Source organism: Antedon mediterranea, chromosome 6 (genome assembly GCF_964355755.1).
Source record: "Antedon mediterranea chromosome 6, ecAntMedi1.1, whole genome shotgun sequence".
NCBI classification, from domain to species: Eukaryota; Metazoa; Echinodermata; class Crinoidea; order Comatulida; family Antedonidae; genus Antedon; species Antedon mediterranea.
Window position 1 is genome coordinate 20,942,920 of NC_092675.1, and position 24,454 is coordinate 20,967,373.

The following is a 24,454-nucleotide window of genomic DNA, read 5'->3' on the forward strand; positions in this document are numbered from 1 at the left end:
TTTTATTACAATGGAATCCGAGAATGGAATAACCTTCCTATATTAAATCTAGATTTAAAGGCCAGGTGCGGGCAAAAAATTTCTATTGATCATACATTCCAATAATTATCGATCTATAGTGTCCTCTATGTTTCATAATTTTTGGGATTTTATTTGTGTTACACGAGCTTGTTGAAAATAAGCACTTTCTAATCAGTTCAAATTACACAGTAAAGTCTATATTCTTTTGTACACAAATTTTGTAAATAGAGAGGCGTTTTAAAAAGCTATGAAAAATAAACAGTGTGGTAAAAAATGTTATCAGATGACTAAATATAGGTAATATAACTTAAATATTACATTTTTGATATTTTTATTCAACTTCAGATTTTTATTTTCATGCTGTAGCAAAAATTATCCACTGTATATCCACCATCTTTTTTCACCATCTAGGGAGTCACCAGACATGTTATTACATTAAGTTAACTACCTAACTACTGAAAAAAAATTATCCTTGTTTTTATGGAAGAATTTTGCCAAATTTTGTATTTGACCATATTACGGTAAATTGATGTTTTTTCGTCTTGATTTCTGTTACAAATATTTGATTTATGTACAATTAACCAAATATTATATTTAAAATTCATGCCTCTGCCTGAGCTTTAAATTTGAATTAAAGCAATAATTAAAAATCAAACATATATAGATTATTGACTGTAGGCTACATGCCTTAAAATCAGGTTTTATTTGGTAGGGTTTGCATTTTAAGGATTTTTTGTCTTTTATGTTGTATCTATCTCACATGGGACCACATTGGAATTAAGTTGCTTTATTTTAAGCAACTTTATGTGTTATCCTGTGCATCCCTTTTGACATTTATTCCACCTTATTATTTTTACACTTCATCTCGTACACTGCGTTCATCTAATAAACTTCTCCTTCATGTTCCTAATGGAAACTTCAGACATATGGCCATCGTGCATTTTCCTGTGCAGCACCCATTTTGTGGAATAAACTGCCAATCGACATAAAGACATCTGAAAACATCAACACTTTCAAAACACGACTAAACACCCATTTTTACACAGAGGCATTTCCTGCTTCACTTTGTCAAGCGCCTTTGAACATTATTATGGATACTGGCGCTATATAAATCTGATTGATTGATTAATGTATAAGATATTTATATATTCATTTTATTTTGATGTTTTATATTTTATGTGAATTAATGAGATGCCAAAAAATGAAATTAAAACAAAATAAATATATTCAATTAATTGCTATAACCAATAAGTACATGGATGTTCATATTTTAGGAAAGAGGGAATAAAAGTGTCAGCATTACTGTAACCCAATGATAACAAGTAACATAGATGAACGATTTCTTTGAAAACACAATTGAAACAAAGTACTGTATACAGTATATATACACAAACATTTAATTAACTAAAAATGGGAGAAATTGATAATATTTCCTAATTAATAAGCCAATTTCTAGGATTAAAACTATAGCATTATTCGATATTGTTTCCAATAACTTAAATGTTTTTGAAAGCAAACAAAGGAAATAATTGCAGTTTTAAACCTAAAGAAGGAACAAAATAATCTTAAAGAATATACCGGTACACGGAAAAAAAAATGCTTAGGCATTGAAGATAAAGGAAGGATATTGAAATAAGATATTTAACTAAAAATGATAAAGCTTTGTTTTAAAACGGATCTTCTATGAAATTGTCGACAAGACCTTATAAGGCAAATGCGATAAGAAACAAAGAAAACGTGTAGTATAACAATAAAAAGTATACAAAAATTGTTCTTATTGATAATGATTAAAATGACAACCTAAATAGTGGTTTGAGAAATACTTGAATTTGATAAATGATAAATAAAAAGTCAAAAGCTCATTATATTTTCCTGGTAAATTGTAAGATTTGTTAATTAATTGATAATCGTTCCAAATTTAACGAGAAATGTGCATCCGGTTATGTAAAGATGACTGAAAATTCTCAACACAAACGATCTTTATGGATAGATCTATAAATCTTGATTTGTCTCATAATGATAATGGTTTTATTTAAGTATAAACAAAGAAATTTTCTTTAAAAAAAACTTTTCTACTTACTTAAATATATAGTATTAATGTTATATTATACTTTTAAAATAGAGGGCAGTAGACAAACATTGTTTGTGTGTTGGTCAAAGTTCAAATAATAGTGTCCGATTGATTTACTGATTTATCTTTCTTCCTTCCGTTTACTAGTTCGGTCCAAATTTAGAAATAGTTCCCTAAGAAGCTGTCGTGTCCATCATATGCTATCAACATTGGTAAAACGATTATCTAAATGAAGATATTGTACAAAAATATACATCTGAAATAAAAATAAATTTCCACTAGAGAAAGTTAGGTTCCACTTTGTTTGTTTTCATAGGCCAGATTTTAAATCTTTGTTCACCTAGGCATGTATTTTGATTTGTTAATTTATGGGGACATGAGTCTATTCAAATAAATATGAATTCATGTTTATTTCCAAATAAACACATTTCTTTTATACTACTAGGCAACAATAAAATATAGCCAATAAAATGCTGCCTTGTAAACCACAATTTATATTGAATGTCGCATGGTGAAACTCTGTGCACTTGTTAAATTGTTTATCATAAATATAAATTATTTTACAAAGGTTGCTTGAACATAGACCTAGACAAAATGCATGTAATTTCATCTATGGCAAATGATGGCTCTTCTGAGCTCATCCACTAAACTATCATTGGTAACCGGACGGCATGTCCTGGTGGCAAACAAACTATACGATTTATCACCATTTACTGTTACAGTATGTCGTAGTAATAATATGTTACAAACTTAACACAAATAATAATATATTAAAAAGTTGTGATAATATTTCAACATATAAATGAAATACAGTAGGTGTCCTGTGAAACGAATGATGGGAAAATATATTTTTCTAACACTATTTCATTCGTTTAACAGGACAGGACCTAAAATTGATCCTTTTTATTGGTTCTACCATAGTAAGGTTACAGACGATACAAAGCCATGTGTGATCAATTTTCTGTTTAACATGCTAAAATCCAATTTGCCCTACCAGTATATTGGGTGGGAAATTTATTATTATTGATTCCCCTAACCCAGATGCAAAATATCGGCTCTAGTAGAATCCTAATTTTATTTAGGACACAATTAATAGGGCTTCTACTGTATTTTATGTGCTTATATTCAATATTATTATATGCTAATATTCATTTCTAATATTGTTTTACACATAAATATTTAATAATCTGAACAATCATTTTCATCAAATGAGGAAATGTAATTAAAATGTGATTTTAATTGAAATGAACATTTGTATCTAATTTATTACTATTCAATAAAGTAATAAATACTGAATTTAGAGAATAATTAAGAATTTAACTGCTTAATTAAAGATGAAAGTGAAATATTTTTTGGTAAATTATCGGGCAAAATCTTTGAAGCACAGTAGTTCTCAAGATATAAAGCAATCAGTGAGTTTAATTACAGAGTCTTAACACAGAAAGTGAAATGGTTAATTAATTTATGGTTTACTTAACTTACATTAATGGTAAATGTAAAACTATTTGCACTCTAATTAAATGTATATTTAAAAAAAAATGAGTTTAATCAACTTTCAAAATATCTTTAAAATGCTACGCTTAAAACAAGTGATCAAAGTAATACGGGATGTATTTTAAAATGTTGAGATAATCCGATTCAAAAATACGGGAAATACAACGCTTCCTTTTACATTAATTCACTTTGGAATGTCCAGGGAAAAATAGTGTATATTTGGATATGTATAGGGGACGCTATATAAATTATCTTTCCTTGTCGATAGCTGTATACATATCTTCACAATCAGGAGTCAAGCTTTGGGACTTGTGCCAAAACCTTGTCGAACCTGTGAATAATTTTAACACTGTACACGTGACAAAGACTCAAATTTACGTCATCATTATAATTATCTGGATTCATTTCAAGCACTGAATTAACTAGAACAAATTTTTCCAATTTTATAAATTTTCAATAGAGTCAATCAACCAATCACGATACATTTATCGCAAAAGAATCACAAGAGAGAAGGTTTGATATAATTTCAATCTTTAGGGTTTTTAATTTCCTATTCAAAATGTCGAGTTATTGGGACATCCTGATGCTATAGAAGAGGACTGTGAAACACATAATTGCAAAGTTATTTAACCTTTACAAAACATTTTACATACAGAATAAAAAATAGTAAGTTAGTAGAGTCATGTAGGAATTATGCCTCCTTTACAAACATGAACCAAAGATGAGAGAATACTCAAGGTACACTTTAATAAAAGCACACACAAACAGAAATGGATAGCAAAAAAAAAAAGATATTTGTATTTACCTCACTCCTCTTTTTAGGGGTTCATATCTGTACTATACAATGGAAAAAAATAATGGAATAGCATTTGTTGTGTATCATTTAATGAAAAAACACCCCTTTTCATAGAGCATCCCTTATTAAAGGACCATTTGTTGAGCACCGAAAGTTTCCCCTCCATAGTGGTTCTACTGAACTATTTAAAGAAACATATTGACAGTATTTAAAGTTGTAGATATGTTTATTCTAGTGCAGTTCGACTTATACCAAAAAGAATGCAACAAGAATGCATTTTTTACTTGTATGCTTTACTGAAATTCAATACTTTTTTCCCTGGACCAGTGGGAAATGCACACGTTTATTGAAAATGTAGCGTAATAACCAGTATCTTACATCACAAGAGTCTCTCTGTTGTTTTGCTAACACCAATTCACGCTAATCTGTCTACCCAAGTGTCCTTATCCGAGAAAACTTGTTAAACTTTTGTCAAAAAGAGCCGTGTATATGTAATACAAGTGCCCCAAAATTAATGAATTGAAAACAGGGTGTTGATGTATTCAGAAAAAGAGTTAAATACAACCCTGGTTCTTCCAATGAGAACTTAATCCTGTTGACGATAATTGAAAATAAAAGGCAAGAAATACTAATTTAACATAGATTTGTAGTTTAATAATTCTTGTTGTAACAGCTACAAATTATCATTCATTTACCAGCTTATATTTGAACTAAAATGAATAAAAATAGTTAAATGTGAAGAAATAAAGATACTCGAGTTACTGAGAGAGTTAAGTCAAAGAATGCCTATTTTTCCATGATGTAATTCATGCTTGTTTGCATGAAAGATATTTGGGCTGATAAATGCTAAAAGTTAAAGATGAGTATAGATTATGTGCATATTCGCAGTATTAAATTTTTTTTTTTTAACGCTTTAAGTCGTACGGTATTCCATTATCCCTTATTATTATCCCATGTCTATTTATTTAGCCGGTGTATTGTAAATATTGCTGGCCCGTGTAAAATGTGTTAATCTCGATCACCACTTCTGCTGTTTCAAGAAGACGCGTTCCTTTATTCCACAGGTAATAATGCCTCGTTGTTTGAGTTTTTTATCCTAACCGTAACGGTGATATGTTGCGAACTTCAGACACAACACATTTATGTACCACAGTGATCAGAATATACTTGTTTAATATTTAACAAATAAACACATGCCCGCAGCATTTTGGCTCACAAAAAAACACCATAGCATTTGTTACCATTAAGTCGTGAGATAAATAACCATTACAGCAAAAACAGACCCATTACTACGAGTAAATATAATTGGTCCCAATATTTCAAAATCACCCAGCCACAAAACTACAAAATCTAAATATGTTTGGATGTTTTTACGTTTCCGTAAACATTAAAAAAATTTCAATTTGTATGCAGCATAAATGTGGATGGCAAAATTGTTTTTATTAGATTGAAATAAAAACAGTGTATATATGTATGAAATTCATTTTAAAATTTTAAAATCATTAAAATAATTCTAGGCATCTTTCCACCAGCCTGAAAAACGGCCGCCACCGCCTCCTCCTCCATAACCCCTACCCCTTCCTCGTCCACCACGTCCTCTACCACCCCCTCCTCCACCTCGTCCATATCCATTTTGCCTATAACCATACCCATTCCCACCTGAGTATCGGTTGTTTCCATAGCCTCTGGATTGGTAAGGATCCCGCTCTTTCAGAGGTGGCAGTTCAGTTGCTATTTTCAAACTAACATATTCATCGTCTTTCCAGTTTTCCTAAGATCAGAACAAGTGATATTAGACACTGGTAAACAAAATTATGGAGTATCCCATATCATCAGTATATAAGTATAACTTTGTCATTTTATTGGTATGTATTGTATGTTGTACATTATTTGGATCCATCCTCACGATTGCACATTCAGGTTTTTGTAAAAATGTGTACCACATCTTGATACAAGGTAGAGTGTGCTGTCTATAAAACTCTGTCTACACTATTAAATTTGATGTGAATGTGCACATATATGGACATGATGATGTCATAACACTACCATATTTGGGCACATCACACTTTTTTTGGTCTTAACTCTGGGAGCCAAATTCTGAGCATCACATTTTTTTCTAGTCATTGACATTTGATTCAATATGGAAAACAGTGGGGATCTACTGGATGCATGTTAGACTTGAAAACTTTATTCATTTACATCTAACCCGCCAAAACTATATTTGTACCTTAAGATTGCTTCCATACTGTGGTATTCACAGACTTTCCTAAAAAGCAGATTTTCTTGTAAACATGCTAATGGTTTAAGTCCCAGGATTCTCAGCAAGCAAAATATTTTGAAAGTAAAAACACCAAAAGCGCAACTAACCTTTATAGTTTTATTGAACTTTGAGGGCGCATCAAAGACGGCCTTGCACTGATCGATGCAGATGTTCACGCCTTTCACTGCTTCACGTACTTCATATGGCAGTTGGCTTCCAAGAGTTTGGTAAACGTACGACGCAGTTCGTATATCATTCTGCACTTCTAGAAGGTATGTGGTATACCCCTGTAAGAACAAATATTGGTTGGTTTTTAAAAAGTGTAAATAGACAATGAAAATGGACTGAGTTACACAGACATCATAAGGGATCATATACTTAAGAATTTTTTAAAAAATACGTTTAAACTTTATTCCCTGAAATAAATTCATAAAAGGCTTGCAATTTCATTTACAATATTTTAATCTTCTAATGCAATTTATAAATGTTCCCTAGTTTTAATGCATGTAAATAGCAATTTTTTCTGACATATAAAATACAGATAAACAAAATGTTATTGTAGTGATGTTCGAGGATGGTGTCAAGCTATGGTGAAAGCTTGGTACCGAAGGCCACCACTGGATTAATGTTCCTCCATTAAAATAAACACAACTAATAGCCATGAGATGAAGCTAATGTTGCCAAGAACTGGAGGGTAGTTTGGTCACTATCTTTAAGTATCTCAATAGTTAGATAGTGGAGAATGTGGAATGTACTGTACTGTAAATAGTATATATTATGTAATAGTATTAATAGTATTATTATTATTATTAGTATATAGTATAGCATGCTATAGTTGCATAGCATTTGCAAATATTGAACTGGCGATTTTGGTTGTATTAATGGAAGTTTCCACAGTACAATATATGGTTGATTAACATCTCAAAATGCAATTTACAGTTTACGTGCAATATAGGTACCATAAACAAAGTAAACTTTTAAACTAATATAAACAAAATATAGTTTTGTTAGTTATTTCATAGAATCTTCAATTTTAAAGACGATAGGTTTCTTAATAGAGTATATATCAACAACCCAAAGATGAAATTGAAAGTGAAAATGACAAGAATCGGTTGTCAATAAGATTGATGATGTATTAACAAGAACTGCACAAGATTACTTTAGTTTTGAAAAAAAAATAATAAAGAAATTGCAATAACATAATAAATTTGTTCTCTGTAATTGGTTTAGATTCTACTACATGAATATTTCAAGTATAGAAGAAACAGATTTGAGCACAATAAAGTGGACAGGAATTTAGCCATCAGTATAACAAACGAAAAATGAAAATGGTATACACACATTGGTTCTACTACACAAACCTCATAAGACATAGTTTTAAGCATGGGTTTAATTACAATCCTAAAAAAGGAATAGAGGGGAATGGAAAAAGAGAATGGAAGATTATGGGTAATATAGAGAGAAAGATAGGGTGGAGAGACATGGGGTGATGAGAAAAGGAAGATTGAGAAAGGAAAGGGAGAGGTTGAGATGAGAGAGGAAGGGAAGAGATAGCTGATCACACAAAGCAACCCAAATCAATGTAATCCAAGCCTGCATCAGTTAACATAATGTTTAATTATTTGTTTTTTTGCACCGGTTATGATCCAGTGACCAGTTACTTATCATGAACTTGTGGAAGTACACCTTTAATTTATGGTGAACAAGCTTTATATTTTGTACTATTGTATTTTATATTTTCGTGAATAAATAAAGATTTTAATTTGATCCAATTTGTGGAATTTCTGTATAAAAAAAAACTAATCATTGCCTCACCTCTTCCGAGTTTAGAAGCGACCTATGGGAAATGTCGGTTGCACCAGAGATGTGGGCCAATGCTGCCGCCAGAACCAGTTCAGGATCTTTCTCCTCTAATAATGCCTTAGCTGCTGGTCTGAAGTGATCAACAACATCTTCAGATATTTCATCTAAAAATCTGAAAAGATAAATGTAAGACAATAATATTAAGAATTACACAATTACTAATATTTTTTAATTTACCTAGTTTTTAATAAAAATAAATAAAAGATAATATGGGTTTTAAACAGTACATAGACAAAATAAACTCAAAATTTCTGCCAGCAGGTGGATGAAAAAAAAAACTATCCAAAAATGTTTTGGTTAGGTGCTGGACGAAAGGACTTTAAAAAAGCTGTAGGCTTGGGTAGTGAAACCATTTGAAGATGAGGTCTCCGCCCATCTCGACGGGCAAAATTACAACCTTATGTAGTGATGTTCGAGGATGGTGTCAAGCTATGATGAAAGCTTGGTACCGAAGGCCACCACTGGATTAATGTTCCTCCATTAAAATAAACACAACTAATAGCCATGGGAAGAAGCTAATGTTGCCAAGAACTGGAGGGTTGGAAAATAAATGCTTGCACTTGATATTTCATCTCTCAAAATGCAATGCAGTAAAGATATTGCACAAGTAAAGTAATAACTTACTTTGTGACATCATTGGCCGACGATTTGATGATGTCCTTGGGCTGTGGAGCACCAATACGTTTAAACTTTATTCCCTGAAATTAAATTCATAAAAGGCTTGCAATTTCATTTACAATATTTTAATCTTCTAATGCAATTTCTAAATGTTCTCTAGTTTTAATGCATGTAATAACAATGTTTTCATAAAAAAATACAGATCAACAAAATCTTATTGTAGTGATGTTCGAGGATGGTGTCAAGCTATGGTGAAAGCTTAGTACCGAAGGCCACCACTGGATTAATGTTCCTCCATTTAAATAAACACAACTAATAGCCATGAGATGAAGCTAATGTTGCCAAGAACTGGAGGGTAGTTTGGTCACTATTTTTAAGTATCTCAATAGTTAGATAGTGGAGAATGTGGAATGTACTGTACTGTAAATAGTAAGAACAAGTCACGATAACATATTCTCACCAGCATTATAAGACCACTGTCAATAATCATTGAGTGGACGGGGGTCCCTTGAGGGAAGAAACAGGACAAGATCCCTAACCATGGCAAGTAAGGCAGCGCATACGCACCTGGTTTTCAGTTTACAATTTCAATTCCGAAAACATAGTACATGTGCAAATGAACGAATTTCAAGTAAGGTTATGTCAATATTCCTTGTGCGACTGTCAGTGTTGCTTTGTTTTAGTTGCTTAGAACTTTTATAGATACTAAGTAGTATATTAATTTTTCATAAAATAAGTGAAACACTTACTGCTCTTTGCTCTACTTTAGATAATTCCCATTCTTCATTTGGTTTATAGAAACATATGCATGTACCTTTCCTATTGGCACGACCTGTACGGCCAGATCTGTGTATATAGTCTTCTACATCCTAAAGAAAAAGATAAAGTAGAATAATGCAAAGCCACAAAAAGATAGCATTAATAACTAAACTATCATATCACAAAAAATAAGTAGCTGCATTTTAACGTAACATAATCATATAAAGCGAGCGAGTGGCCGAGCGGTTAAGACAGTGGAACCATAATATGTAGCCATAACATCGGCAAGGGTTCGAGGTTCACTCACTCCATGGTTCTGGTGGTAGAACAAGTCACCTCAGATAAGGACTATAAACCGTAGGTCCAGTGTACACATCTGGCTCATGTGCACTTTAAAGAACCTAGTCCATCTTTCCAGACGAGTAGGGGGTTACCTTGGTGTACTAGTTCATACACAGCTGGGGTAGCACTAACATTTCATTTTGTTTAGCCATTTGGCGAAAGTCAAAATATTTTTTTTAGTCAAATCAGTTTATCTATAGCCAAAATGGCTAAAGTCAATTTTTTTTATTTAGCCAAATGAATCGGTTTATAGCCAAAATTTAAAATTTTTGAAATATAGTGGTAAAAACATTTTAGTCAATTTATCTATGTCAACAGGTCTATACACTGTTCCCTGAACATTTTTGTAAGGCATTGAGATAAAGAACCATGCCTAAATCACTGTATGATTAAAAAAAATATTTTTTTTGTATTTTTTTTACATGATCAAAACAATTGTTCAAATTGTTTTTAATCATACAGCATTCATACAGTTATCAATTTAATAATAAACATTTTACAGTTTTCTGAAATCCCCTGAACGCTATGTTACTTTTGTTTTTTTACGCTTGGCTGGTCATTCATTCCATGGCGTACCAGGCGAAAATCGTGTCCTAGAATCACCGCCGCGCAGCGGGTTAATGTTTTTAAATTGGGTATGCTCAAGAGGTGCGAAAGTGCAGAACCGCCGGCCTAGGCCTACAAAATTATGTACAACGCCGCAACGGTATATCGTATGCTAAAAATATTTAGGAAAATTCCTAGCAAACGAACACTCGTATCGCTGTTAAATGTAAGATAATATAGGCCAAAGTACAGAGTACACGTCTTTCCATCCCTCAAGGCTGCGCCGAAGCGTTTCTGTCAGGGCGAGAAATTTATCCCGATTATTATCACTTTGTTATTATTTATTTACACAACACAGAAGCCGGTGGCCGGCCCCGCTCAGATGCACGTGTGTGTTTAGCTAAATCCCCGTTAAACTCTACCATTTCCCGCATGTTGTTTTGTTTACACTGACGCACGAGGGAAGTTTATTAAGGGTAAAATATGAAACTACATTAAATTGGAAGACTCTAAAATGCATAACGCATACATTTTTCATTTCGATAAGATTAAGACGTCATTCATCGAAGATACTATAATGTTTCTTTTTAATCTGAAAGTACACCCCTATCGAAAAATAGACAATCCCGGTAATTAGCCGACCGTCGGCTACGTAGTCGATCGTTTGTGCAGCGCACAACACGTGATAGTTTGGGTAGACTTCATCATCCATGTGTCGTGTAACGTCTGTCTCTCTCTGTGCAGTCTACCTCTGCTGCTGCTATCTCCATCTTTTTGAAATAACAAAGAGACGCCTGGTACAACGAAACAAGTTGACGAAAAATGGAGCTTGAAGTAAACAACGTGATAACGAACAAAATAAATGCTTGGAGATCGACAAATGGACCTTTTAGTTGGACTTTATGCTTTCGCCAAAATGATTATTTAATTATCTATTTTATCATATGTCATCGCCAAAATGGCTAAAGTAGCCGTTTTATTTTTCGCCAATCTAGAAATGTTTTCGCCCATGGCGACTTGGCGATCGGCCAGTGCGAGCCTAGCACAGCCACTGTCACAAACTCATCATTACATACACTGGGCCCTCTGGGAGAACAGTTTTAGACTGAAAAGGCTACCCAGTATAAAGATTAAATAAATAAATAAATAAAAAAAATCTTTTTTTCTTGTTGCACTAAAAGCAAAGTACTTTACATTACAATATGTACAGAATTATTTTAATAATGAAATAATCTGTAGTGATGTTCGAGGATGGTGTCAAGCTATGGTGAAAGCTTGGTACCGAAGGCCACCACTGGATTACTGTTCCTCCATTAAAATAAACACAACTAATAGCCATGAGAAGAAGCTAATGTTGCCAAGAACTGGAGGGTAGTTAGTAACTGTTGTTAATTTTAAACACTAGCTTTTTTTACTGAATTTTAATTCTTTAATTTATTTAATAATCTTCTAGTAGATGAGCTTTTACCTTTGGTGGATTACATTGTATAACAAGTTCAACTTCTGGAATGTCAAGACCTCGAGCTGCAACATCTGTTGTTACTAAACACATTACTTTGCCTTCACGAAAACACTGCAAAAACAAAAACATTGTTTTTTACAACAAATGAATTGGTACAGTAGAACCAATCCTTTGGTACACCTCTATTCAGGGAACACTATGAAAAAACACTTTCATGTGAATTAAACAACACCCCCTATTTAGGACACATTTTTAGAGACTCCTTGGGAAAGATAGCCGAACTACTTCCTAAATATAACTAAACCTAACCCTCTAAATTTTCTATTCGCTCAGTATAAAGTAAAAATAAGTTGGTCATGGGATTCGAACCCCATACATCAACATGCAAAGTCTATAGTCTAATTGACTCGACTACACAGATGGCTTGACGAAATGCGTTTTCATTACCTAATTGTAGTAAGGTCAATTATTACATCACACCTTATCGATATGACTAATGAATATTCATGTTTATTTTGTGACCTTTCATAAGGGGTCACAACCTTATGTACGAAATGAAATATCACATTCAGGACACATTAATACAGTACATGAAACGAATATATATTTAAACACTCCAGTTAACAGGTCATTTGATTGTTTCCCAAAGAAAACCCCATAATAGTTTTACTGCATTATAATTACACAACCAAAAACAAGAAATAAAATTGTCTTACAACAGGAAATTAATCAAATAACATTTTAAATAAAAGCACAATCAAATAAGAAACAGGAAAAATCCTATGTACATCATGAAGTATTGTCCGGAAGGAATTTTAGCATTATTTTAAGAGCACATATGGTGTATGTACAGTACCTGGAAGGATTATCACAAACTCTGAATGAATACCAGATGAGCTACTTAAATATTCTTTTCTTTAGGCACATTGGCAAAAATTGTTAACCAGGCCTTGTCTTTTAGGGCGAGCTAGTACGATCACTTGCCCAACACACTCCTAAACTGCCCTTGACGAGTGCAATTTACAACACGCTTAAATTTGGTAAACTTCTACACACCAAAATACAAACAGCACACCTACAAGCATTCCTGAATGTATTGAGGAGTGCAATTTGTAGCACACCTATAATTTTCAAATGACAAGGCCTAGTTAACAATGAATATAATCACCGTCCTTCACTGTGTCTTACCCTTAATGTGATTTCTCGCTGTTGTTGGGCTATGTCTCCATGCAATACCTGAGCCTCTTGCTTAATGACCGAGTTGAATGCTAGTTCATTGGCTTCCTTCTTGGTCTGGCAAAATACCATTGACCGTCCGTGATGACCGCTATACACCTTGATCACGTCACTGATGGTAGCTGCACGGTCTTTCCAACCACACTTAATAGCCATATGCTGAAGAAATATGACCAATACAATTTTAACCTTATTATTCTAATTTTTTCACAGTAACTTTTTTATTTTAAAGTATGTATTTAAATATAAATAAAAAAGGAAAATAAATACAACAATTGAATAGATGCTGTCTTTCCATATATATATATAATTTATTAATTAAATTTCAGTATATTACCGGGCGGTTTAGAATTAATGTTCTTTGCCTGATTTGTTTATATATATATATATTGCACTGATGAAGGGCTAGTGTTGTCCAAAAGCTCTGTTAACTTTTCTGGCTGTTTTACTTATCGTTTTGATTTAGCTTGTCACTTTTTTTTTGTATCTCCATTGAGATCCAGCCACTGATACCCACAGCATTGTAATTTTTTCAGTAATTTGCCTTTGGATTTATATATATATATATATATTTTATTTAGCTTATCGCTTTTTTTTTTTGTAACTCCATTGAGATCCAGCCACTGATACCCACAGCATTGTCATTTTTTCAGTAATTTGCCTTTGGATTTATATATATTTATTTGTAAATAAACCCAAGTTGGTTAACTTTCCAAAAAAGTTTGTATTGTATTTCCAATTGTTTATTGTACATGTAAAAGGATCTTTTTTTTCATGAAAGGTCATATAATTGTAAAATATATTCTAATTGTATTTAAAGTGACTTTTATTCTCTATATATCCATGCACATGTGCTCTCAAAAGGGTTACACATCTTGATTGGTCAATCTTCTGATATATTTTTTGGTTTATTTGAATAGCTCGTCTATTATAGCATACCTGGACAGTTGTTGCGGTCCTACGTGTATCCCCTCCTATAAGATCAACTCGTTTTGTGTTGGGCTTCATGTATTTCTTTGCTGTGTCATGTACCCATTTAGGTAGTGTTGCTGAGAATAACAGTGTCTGAGGGCTACGCTTTTCATCTCCAGCGTCTAAAACAAGAAATGGAACATGTAAAGTTTATTCATTGTAGAACTACATTCAATTAATTATTAATAAAAATAATTTAAAAAGAAATATACAGTATATATGTGTATGTATGAAGACATATTTAATAAATAATTAAAACTTATACTAAATTTACATTGCCAAGCGTCATGTCCAGATACATTCTTCAGACCCAACTGAGTAACCCAGGAATGACACTGCATGTTGCATGTATTTACATTGCCAAGTGTCATGTCCAGATACATTCTTCAGACCCAACTGAGTAACCCAGGAATGAGACTGCATGTTGCATGTATTTACACTGCCTTGGCAAATTTGTGTTTCTTTTATGGATTAGTCCAAATCCTGTCCTCTCACACATTAAAAGGCATCCTAGTAATATTGTGTTGGAATCAAATACTAAAGTGAACAAAAATAAGCAAGAAACATTGACAAAGCTGTTTAAACTTTGAACACAGGAATGTCGTGAGTTGATATCATACTTTCCTTACCCAGGTGGTTAAGCAAACCAGAAAAATATTGACACTGGCCACGTTTGTGTGATTGAAATATATATTTATACTGGGTAACCTCTTCAGTCAAAGACTGGTCTCCCAGAGGGCCCAGTTATGATCAGTGGCTGTGATGTACTAATACACTGACTGGGGTAACCCTCTACTGTCTCGAAAGATGTACTAGGTTCTTTAAAGTGCACACGAGCTAGATGTGTACACTGGACCTACAGTTTATAGTCCTTATCGTCGCTTGTTTAACTCCGGTTACACAATTTTGGATTAAATCCACACTTTTTCTGGCAGTGCAAAAGGGGTAAAATAAATACTAACCAAGTTTATAAACGGACATCAAGATTTCCTCCACTGGGTCAGCAAATCCCATATCCAGCATCCGGTCAACTTCGTCCAGTACAACATGGTTAACTTGGCTTAAGTTTAGTGTCTTCCGCCTTACGTAATCCAGTACTCTTCCAGGTGTTCCTACCAGGACATCGATGCCATGTCGGATGGCAGTCTCTTGAGGCCAGTAAGCTGTTCCACCATAGATGCAGGTGACAGTTAAAGAATCATTGATGGCTTCAAAATCTTCAGATACCTGTACAAAATATTAATTGCAATTTAGAGTCAAAACTAAATGACAATATATATCTTTTTATAATGCAAATATACTTATCTAGAGCGATCAGTTAACAAGTTTATTGAAAATAGGACAGTTATTGCCATTTGGAAGTTAATTAATCTCTAAACACTGGCAACATGAACAGTTGACACATGCGTGGTACTCTCTCTCCTACAATGACGTAATGCCTAATTGATGACAAAATATAATTGTGTCATCAATCAAATACAATGAGAAATAACTGTTATTTCTTTCTTCAGTGCAAATTCTACTTACCTGTTTGGCAAGCTCTCTGGTTGGTGCAAGGACTAACACCTTAGGTGGTCTACCACTTTTCTTGGGAGTATCTTTTAATTTTTCAGTGAGAGGCACTGCAAACGAAAATGTTTTTCCTGTTCCAGTACCTACAAAATAATAAGTTAGTAGCAACACCTTGTTTCAGAATAAAGCTAATAAAGGTCCTCTATCTTAATTTGTTTAAAAAAAATATCAATACACTATCAACTGTATACTGTTTTGAACGATGCACATTTTTTGGGCTGGCCTCAATAACTACATACAGATTCTCATACATGTTGTACATCTTCATCAAGATCAATGACATGACACGACACCATATGACATGACATCACATGCCATGACACTACATGACATGGCGATCTTCAGTTCAGATTTACAATGCTACACAAATATTCCATGAATCTAACCAGTGTTATTATTTCAATCTTTTCCCAATCATCCATCTTGTAGTGATGTTCGAGGATGGTGTCAAGCTATGGTGAAAGCTTGGTACCGAAGGCCATCACTGGATTAATGTTCCTCCATTAAAATAAACACAACTAATAGCCATGGGATGAAGCTAATGTTGCCAAGAACTGGAGGGTATATTGATCACACCATAGACGGTGTTAACAATTATTTGGAAAACCATTATTACTACTTCTGAAAACTCAGTTTTACTAGGACCTACTGCAACATCCTTTTCAATTCTAATAGCAATTCTTGCAAATCTTGCTTGAAATACTACATTCAGGAAAACATGAAATGAATGAAGAATAACTTACGAGCTTGGGCAATGACATCAACACCGCTGTAGACGTCATCAAATGTTTTTGATTGAATTGGAAACAAGTACTTGACACCACGTTCTAAAATAAAAAAAAATATTGTGGTTATTTGTTTTCATTTTTTTTTTTTTTTTCAATAACTTTTATTTTCTCCTTTTATCAAAAACATTACACTCAACAGAACGAAACAAAAAGGAAAACCAAAGACGTTTGAGGACGTCACATTATCTCAATCGTCATTCTCTTTTTTCATTATCTCTTTCATTTCAATGTTTGATATACCACAAATACCTCATCATAATCATTTCTTAAGTTAAACCTGGCTATAATAACCCCTTGTCAATAATGATTACCCAGTTTTGCATTTTCAACTCTTATTCCTTAATTTAGTTTACAATACGTTTTTGATATGGACATTATACTTATTTCAATTTTTTGCAATATTATTCTCCACAGTTTTTGTAAAAAAGTACCCAGAAAAGAAGAAAGAAAATCAAAGACGCGTGAGGACGTCACATTATAATATTTGATTAAATCACCATACCTCATCATAATCATTTCTTAGTTTAAACCAGGCTATTATAACATATTAACAATAATAGTTACAAAGTTTTGCATTATTAACTCCTATACCTTGATTTGGTTTACAAAGTCAAATTCTTTTTCCCCTATCCATAATTCACCAAAACAATATAAGAGAAATAAATTGTCAAATTTACTAAGGCGTTACAATGAATTATTTCAGTTGCTTATGGGTGTATTTCATTCAATTCTCTTTCTAATACTGGTTCCTATTTTTTAATATGGACATTATATTTATTTTTAATTTTTGCGATATTATTCTCCACAGTTTCTGTAAAGAGTACCCATCTTTTAAAGTGAAAGAAGTTAAGAGTAATTTCATTTATCTTGCATTTATATATATATCTCTTAACAAGAAGTAAAATCATATTAACAAAAGTTGAATATTTATATTAAAAAAAATACCAAAACATATGTCTATATAATTTAATCTAATAGTGATGTCTAATTTCCTGAACCAATAAAACACATCATCCCACAACTTAGAAGTTTTCTCGCAAGACCACATTAGATGTATTACTGTTTCTTTTTCCTTACTACAAAGAGAACATTTATTATCTTGAATCAGGCCAATTTTGTGCAATAACTCATTTGTAGGAAGAATTCTATGTATAAATCTGAATTGCAGGTACTGTGTTTTGATATCAAGAGTACATTCATAAGGCATCCTATAAATTAAATTCCAATTAACCTTAACAAGATTAGGCTCTTGGTTAAATTCATTACTCCATTTTCTATAAGCCTTTGGGGTTATCTTAAATATATTATTGAGCAAATTGTACACAAAGGTGGTTGTTTTTTTTAAAACTTCCATTAATTGTAATAAAACTGGCGATTTTCTTGTAGGGTTGGGATTAGCAAATTTTTCTCGGTAATTTTGAGAGATAACATTAACTAAACCAAAAAAAAGAATGAAGTTGCAATTTATAGCATAGGTATTTTTAAATTCAGTATATGTCATAAAGCGTTGGTTGTTAAGCCTTACATCTGAAATATAATTTACACCTTTTAAGCTCCATGATCTATAAAATATAGTTTTCTTATTAATTTTAATGTTTTGATTGTACCACAATACCTCATCAGATACATCATCACCATAATCATTTCTTAGTTTAAACCAGGCTATTAAAACATCTTGTAAAAAGGAGTTACCAAGCTTTTCATAATTAATTCCTATCCCCTGTTTTGGTTTACAAAGCCAGATCCATTCCCCACCGATGCTCAAAATTTGTTTCCTAAATAATTGTTTCCATTTTCCGTTCGTGGTTGTGTCTAAAAATCTTTTAACCCAAGTTATTTTTAGGGCTTCATTAAATTTATAAATATTTGTCATTTTTAAACCTCCATTATCCTTATCGTTATACATAGTCTCTTTTATTTTTCAGCCTACCAATATTTAGAAAGCTGGATTTTGCCTTATTTAATTTCAACCCGGAAATTTTCTATAACTTTAATTGCATTAGCTATGGATGTTTCAGTTCCATCCAAAATTAGAGTAGTATCATCCGCAAATTGGGTGATTTTTATTTGACTGTCAGGATTAACACAAATTCCCTTAATACTGTTGTTTTCCCGTATTGCAATGCTCATTATTTCAGCACACAAAATAAAAATATAACAACTAAGTGGGCACCCTTGACGCACGCCCCTTGTTATTTTAAAATAGTTGGATAGATGTTTTTAATTTAAACAGTTATTTTGTATAGGAAACAGGTAAAATTCTACTTACTAAGTAACAATGCTTTAGTTCTGGAAGAAATTGGAAATTTGTTCAGATCTCCAAGACGCATTTCTTCTAGCATCTCCTATAAAAGAAATTAACCAGTTATTAACTCAAATCATTAGTTAATAAAATTGCAATAAAAAATCATTTATATTCAATTCATTTTATATTAATTATTAATAGGATAAATAGGATCAATAAGGTAAAGTAATGATTAGAATTGAACCCTGGCCAGCACCAGTTGTGGCCCCGGACTCGGGTGCCTACTATCCTAGTAAAAAATCTCAGTATGTCTTAGATGTGTTTTAAGCACATGATACAAAATAATATAATATTAATTTAAGTACATTATGGAGTATTAAGAATGAGATACAAAATAATAGTACGAGTAAGAGTAGTTATTCTGTTATTATGTACTTTTTTAAACATTTTATGAAAATCTAAATGTTTAAAATAAAAAAAACATACCGGATCAATATCACCATTGGTCTCCTCATCAACAATTTCTTTTTCTTTTTTCACTTTCTTCTTTTTCTTCTTCTTCTCTACTTTGGTTTCTTCTCCTTGTGAGTCACTTTCACTGTTTTCGTGTTTCCTCTTTTTAGCTTTCTTTTCTTTCTTCACCTTCTTTTCTTTTTTTACCTCGGTCTCGCCATTTTCTTCAACAACTTCTTCTACTACATCGCTTGTCTGAATTTAGGTGTGAAATTCATTAATTTATATAATTTTAAGTGTTCTGGATTGTCTGTGTTTAAATCTTAAGTTACTGAGGGCTACAGACAGACACAAAAATTATTACACAACATTATTCTAGACGACAATAACATGTCTCGTCAAACAGTAGTAGTAGTAGTCAAATGTCATGTAGACAATCGCACAAATTTACGTTTGCACTGTTCCGCATTCAATGCGCGACATTTAATAACACATATTGCGGCTTATCACGCAGACAGTAAGTTACGAATAGTTTAAGCCTGAAAATACAGTACAACCTGATCACATGGTCTTCTGCATTGGCCATTTACAACTGCGTCATTCATAAACCGAGAATGAAGTATGCACAATCATCACAGTGAATATCATTCACTTGTTATTAACTAGTCCCATTTGTATTGTTTTTGGATGATTTTTTCCAAACAACATATCACTATATATTTTATTTTGATGTTTTATATTTTTTCCAAATTATCATTGCATACAAAAATACAAATATAAAATACAAAGTACTCATAATTGATGAGCAGGAGGCACACCTCTATCTACAACATACTCTGTTTTTGTAATTTGTCTGTTTTAAAATGTATTTTATGTATGAACCGAATAAATTCAATCAATCAATCAATCAATCTTTGAACAAATAACAATCAAGCAAAAAATAAGTTTGTTATATAGTTATGTTTTATTTAGCGCTATCCAAACTTTTTTAATTCTTCACTTCAATCAATTACTGTAGTATACACACATTTCACAAAAGGCATAAGTAAAAAAGCACCATATAAAATATTTTAAAGTATAAAAAACACATCAAAAACTCAGAAAAGAGAACCCAGTTGTGCAACAATGACATTACCAATAGTACTTGATTAGACTTGTAATGAATCCTTTTGTGTGTTTGGTTTTGGTCACTGTAGTCTAGGGAGGAAAAACTAGGTACTTCTACCTAAAGGTTTTATTGTGCCTCCCTACTGTAGGTTTAGGCAAAAGATGGTAAAGCCTATGTGTAGGCAATTTTTGGAAATAATCCCTGCACAACTGGGTGCGCCTATCTGTAGCAAGAAGCGGGATACAGTATAATATTATTCTTGCAAATTCATAGCTAGCACCATGCAAAATAATCCCTAAAGCTCTACACTGGATTTGTCCAAATTGTTTACGCTGCATTTTCATTAAAGTTCCCAATTCTAAAACGAATATAGGACAAATATTAAAGATGTATTGTCAAAATATTCTAAATTTAAATTAAAGTCGAAAATTCAAGTAAAAAACAACAAGTTTACGTAATTAACAGGTAAACTAATTTGATTAAATTTCGTCTGAAAAATCGTCGCTAGCGAAAGTAAACAAAGATTTCAAACCACGAGTATGCATTATGTATGATGCTAATTAGGATTGTTTACAACTCGTCACAGTTGAGAAAGTGTTTTCACACACATCGTGAGAAGTTTTATGATTATGCATACAGAGTAGCCAAACAAGCGTGTTGCATTATGAGATATGTTTTGATCAAAAACTTTGACTGGAAGTCAAAGTTATTTTTTGAACAAAAAAATGTCTGTATTTCAGTTAAATGATTTTTTTTCCGACTAATTTTTGGTGACAGTTACTAACTATTATGATACTACTATTTTTTTTTAATTAGTCAAAGTAACAATACATCTTTAAAACAGCTCTAAAAGAACATATCAACCAAAAATACAAACATTGCCAGCTGCTACAAGTCTTCTTGAAACATTACAGAATTAATCCAATGGATTCACAATTTGCTTGATAAAAGCATAATTTAGGCATACAGAAATTTGGTCCAAACGTTCTATTGGTGAATACTATACTGTGCATACTCTCCAAAGATGGATAAAATAAAATCAAGAATTGCTACCTTTTTAGCCAGTACATAATAGCCCATTCATTACCACCTGGAAGAAGGTGGCAAATGACAAACTCATTTTCTTAAGTTATTATCTTTTTTTTATTTTTCGTTTTTTTTTCCTCTCTGACTCGCTTTCTTTCTGCTTTTGCTGCCTCAACTTCTTTTTTTTTCTCTTCCTTTTCTTTCAACATTTTAATGTAAGCTTTTCCAGAAATTACATGAGGAAGAACTCTTTTATTTTCAGAAGCCATGGCCCTCTTCGGGTAAACAAGATGTTCATCAAACGCCGGAGACACGTATGAATTTGAGTGCTTACCCATAGAAGAAGGTGGAGGGGTCACGATGGTAGTTGATGACTTAAGTTTAAACCATGTATAATACATGGGATCAGACATGTCACATCCCTCCATCTGTCGACTTTGAAAGTTGGAGACAATGACTTCCCCCATAGCTGACTCAAGAGCATGTAGTGCGGCGACGTTGGCAGCAAAGGAAGATGATGGTGGTGTTGATGATGTTGGTGTTGATGATGTTGATCCTGCTGATTGATTCAATGATGGTGGTGGTGATAATGTTTGTGACGATGGTGGTGGTAGTGGTAGTGATGATGGTGGTGGTAGTGATTGTGGTGACGATGATGGTGGTGTTTGCAGTGGCATTGATGTAGATGATACAGTGGTTGCTGTTGTCGGTTGTTCTGTTCTGTGAAAAACAGTAGAAGGTGCCAGCATGGCAGGATCAATAGCATTGGCATTAAAAGGATACAACCCACTTTTCCGGAAACCAGAACGAGCATACTTCTTCTTGGCACTTTCTTCCCAAGCAACAGCAAAAACTGAAGAGAAAGACTGCTTGGTCACGTATTGCCCGTAATGATCAGTCATCCATTTGCGAACAGCTTTGTTCCAAGAGGTTTTTAAGGACTTGTAAACAGCCACATCCAAAGGTTGCATGAGGTGGCTGGAGTGTGAAGGAAGACAATATAAAATTATCTTCTCTTTAACACAAAACTCTGCCGTATCAATGTTTAGGTGAGCTGAATGGCCATCCACAAACAACACAATTGGAAAATAAACATGTAATGATTTTACATAGGGCAAAAAATGATTGGATAAATATTCAAAAAATATTTCAGAATTAATATATCCAGTTTTAGACTTTGCAAAAGAGGAGTGATCTGGAGCACCCTCTAGTGCATTGTATCCAAATCTTAACCCAGGAAAAATGATCAAGGGTGGGATATAAGACCCAGCTGCATTACAGGCACCAACTACGGTAATCTGTTGACTTGTTGTTAATGTTTGCTGGTAAACATTCCTTGCGCCTCTAGCTGTCAGCACTCTTTCATTTTTTACTCCTAGGGGGAAGCCTGTTTCGTCGACATTGAACAGCCGGGACGGATCTGATATGACATCTTCGATTCCTGCATCCTTCATAAACGCCTTGTATTCATGAAACCACTGCGATATTTTTTCTTTGGTCACTGTAGCCCTCTCTATTCCCAGGGACTCAGGACGTCTCACAGATAGATCTGGATGACGTTTCATAAAATTACGCAACCATTGACGTCCTGGCATGTTGCCAGCAAACGGTGTCTTTCTACCATCTGATTCTACTATTTTTTTAACAGTTAGCTTCAGTTCATGCTTAGTGCGGCCGTACCCAATCTGTGCCATGTGCTTGAGCCACTCCACAAGTCTCCCCTCTTCAGCTCTGTTAAGAAATGGGTTCGGACCTTGCGTCGACTCAATCGGTGTTATTCCATTAATTTTGTCACTTAATGTCGACTTTGGTATGGAATACATCCTACCTGCCGCCCCCATTGACAGTTCTCCACTTCTAATTCGTTCTATTGCAATTCTCACAGTTTCTGGGGTGTATCCCACTTTCAAGTTTCGTTTTGGTAGTTGCATTCGCAGGCTGTGCAGTTGCATTTCAATCATGACCTGTTGAATAATTCAACAGGTCATATATAATTCAATTATATATAATTCAAAAACAAATCGTTTACTAGCCTGGATCACTTGCTAGAGATCCGGCGTCAGTCGCATTGTGATTGGTCCTAACAAGTGACAATACATGTTCAACACATAACACTTGTATATGATTACTGTGTATGTACATGTGCTAGCTTTTTAATAAACTGACGTCGGTTCTGTCCTCACAAATGCCTAGCTACGCCTACATACAGGCTACATCTAGGCCTACTACTACTACCACTGTACATTCAGATTACTCAAATTCAATGAGGGTACAAATTCAACACAAAACAAACAAATTATACATCTTGTTTTAACATTAAAATAAGTGTTCTGGTGTTCTAATATAGTATATTTATAAAACTTTACTTCTACTAATATCTTTCACTACTTGCTATACTATGGAACGAAACGACTTTATAAAAAGTTAACATGACTAAATGACCCATCATACCCCTCCATCATTCAATCATCAAGAAGCTACTTATTAGGCCCGCCTAGCCTACGCCGGCATAAATGCCGCCTACACTAGGTATTAAATTGCCATTCAAAACATGACATGATGATAATTACTTACTTTAGACTTTTTACTTTTCTTTTTCTTCGATATTTCAGCCATTATAATATGTATTTTGTGTATATTTCGCCCTCAAAACAAATGTACACAGGCACACTGCACTCTCAACAACACGTGGGAATTAAAAGGGCCGTGTGGCAATGTAATAATGACTGACGTCATAGATTGCAGCACCACCAACGGTGAAGCTGAGCCGTGTTATCCAGTGATATGTAATAGCCGAAGGCTGCATGGCAATATTTTAATGT

At 33.2% G+C, this 24,454-nt stretch overlaps 2 protein-coding genes across 2 annotated transcripts; both read right to left on the bottom strand.

Annotated features, from left to right (window-relative positions):
• Positions 1 to 4,366: 4,366 nt before the first annotated feature.
• Positions 4,367 to 24,398, bottom strand: LOC140051686 (nucleolar RNA helicase 2-like). Its single transcript, XM_072096977.1, has 14 exons — positions 24,207 to 24,398; positions 19,532 to 19,753; positions 19,070 to 19,145; positions 16,756 to 16,839; positions 15,968 to 16,095; positions 15,403 to 15,667; positions 14,408 to 14,562; positions 13,421 to 13,627; positions 12,239 to 12,343; positions 9,873 to 9,992; positions 9,130 to 9,203; positions 8,458 to 8,617; positions 6,750 to 6,929; positions 4,367 to 6,153 (listed from the first exon to the last, which is right to left on the bottom strand). Exons 1-14 carry the CDS (start codon positions 24,246 to 24,248, stop codon positions 5,896 to 5,898), a joined length of 2,076 nt encoding a protein of 691 aa, XP_071953078.1. The 5' UTR covers positions 24,249 to 24,398; the 3' UTR covers positions 4,367 to 5,895.
• Positions 20,475 to 23,576, bottom strand: LOC140051541 (uncharacterized). Its single transcript, XM_072096787.1, has one exon. It carries the CDS (start codon positions 23,561 to 23,563, stop codon positions 21,731 to 21,733), a length of 1,833 nt encoding a protein of 610 aa, XP_071952888.1. The 5' UTR covers positions 23,564 to 23,576; the 3' UTR covers positions 20,475 to 21,730.
• Positions 24,399 to 24,454: the final 56 nt, after the last annotated feature.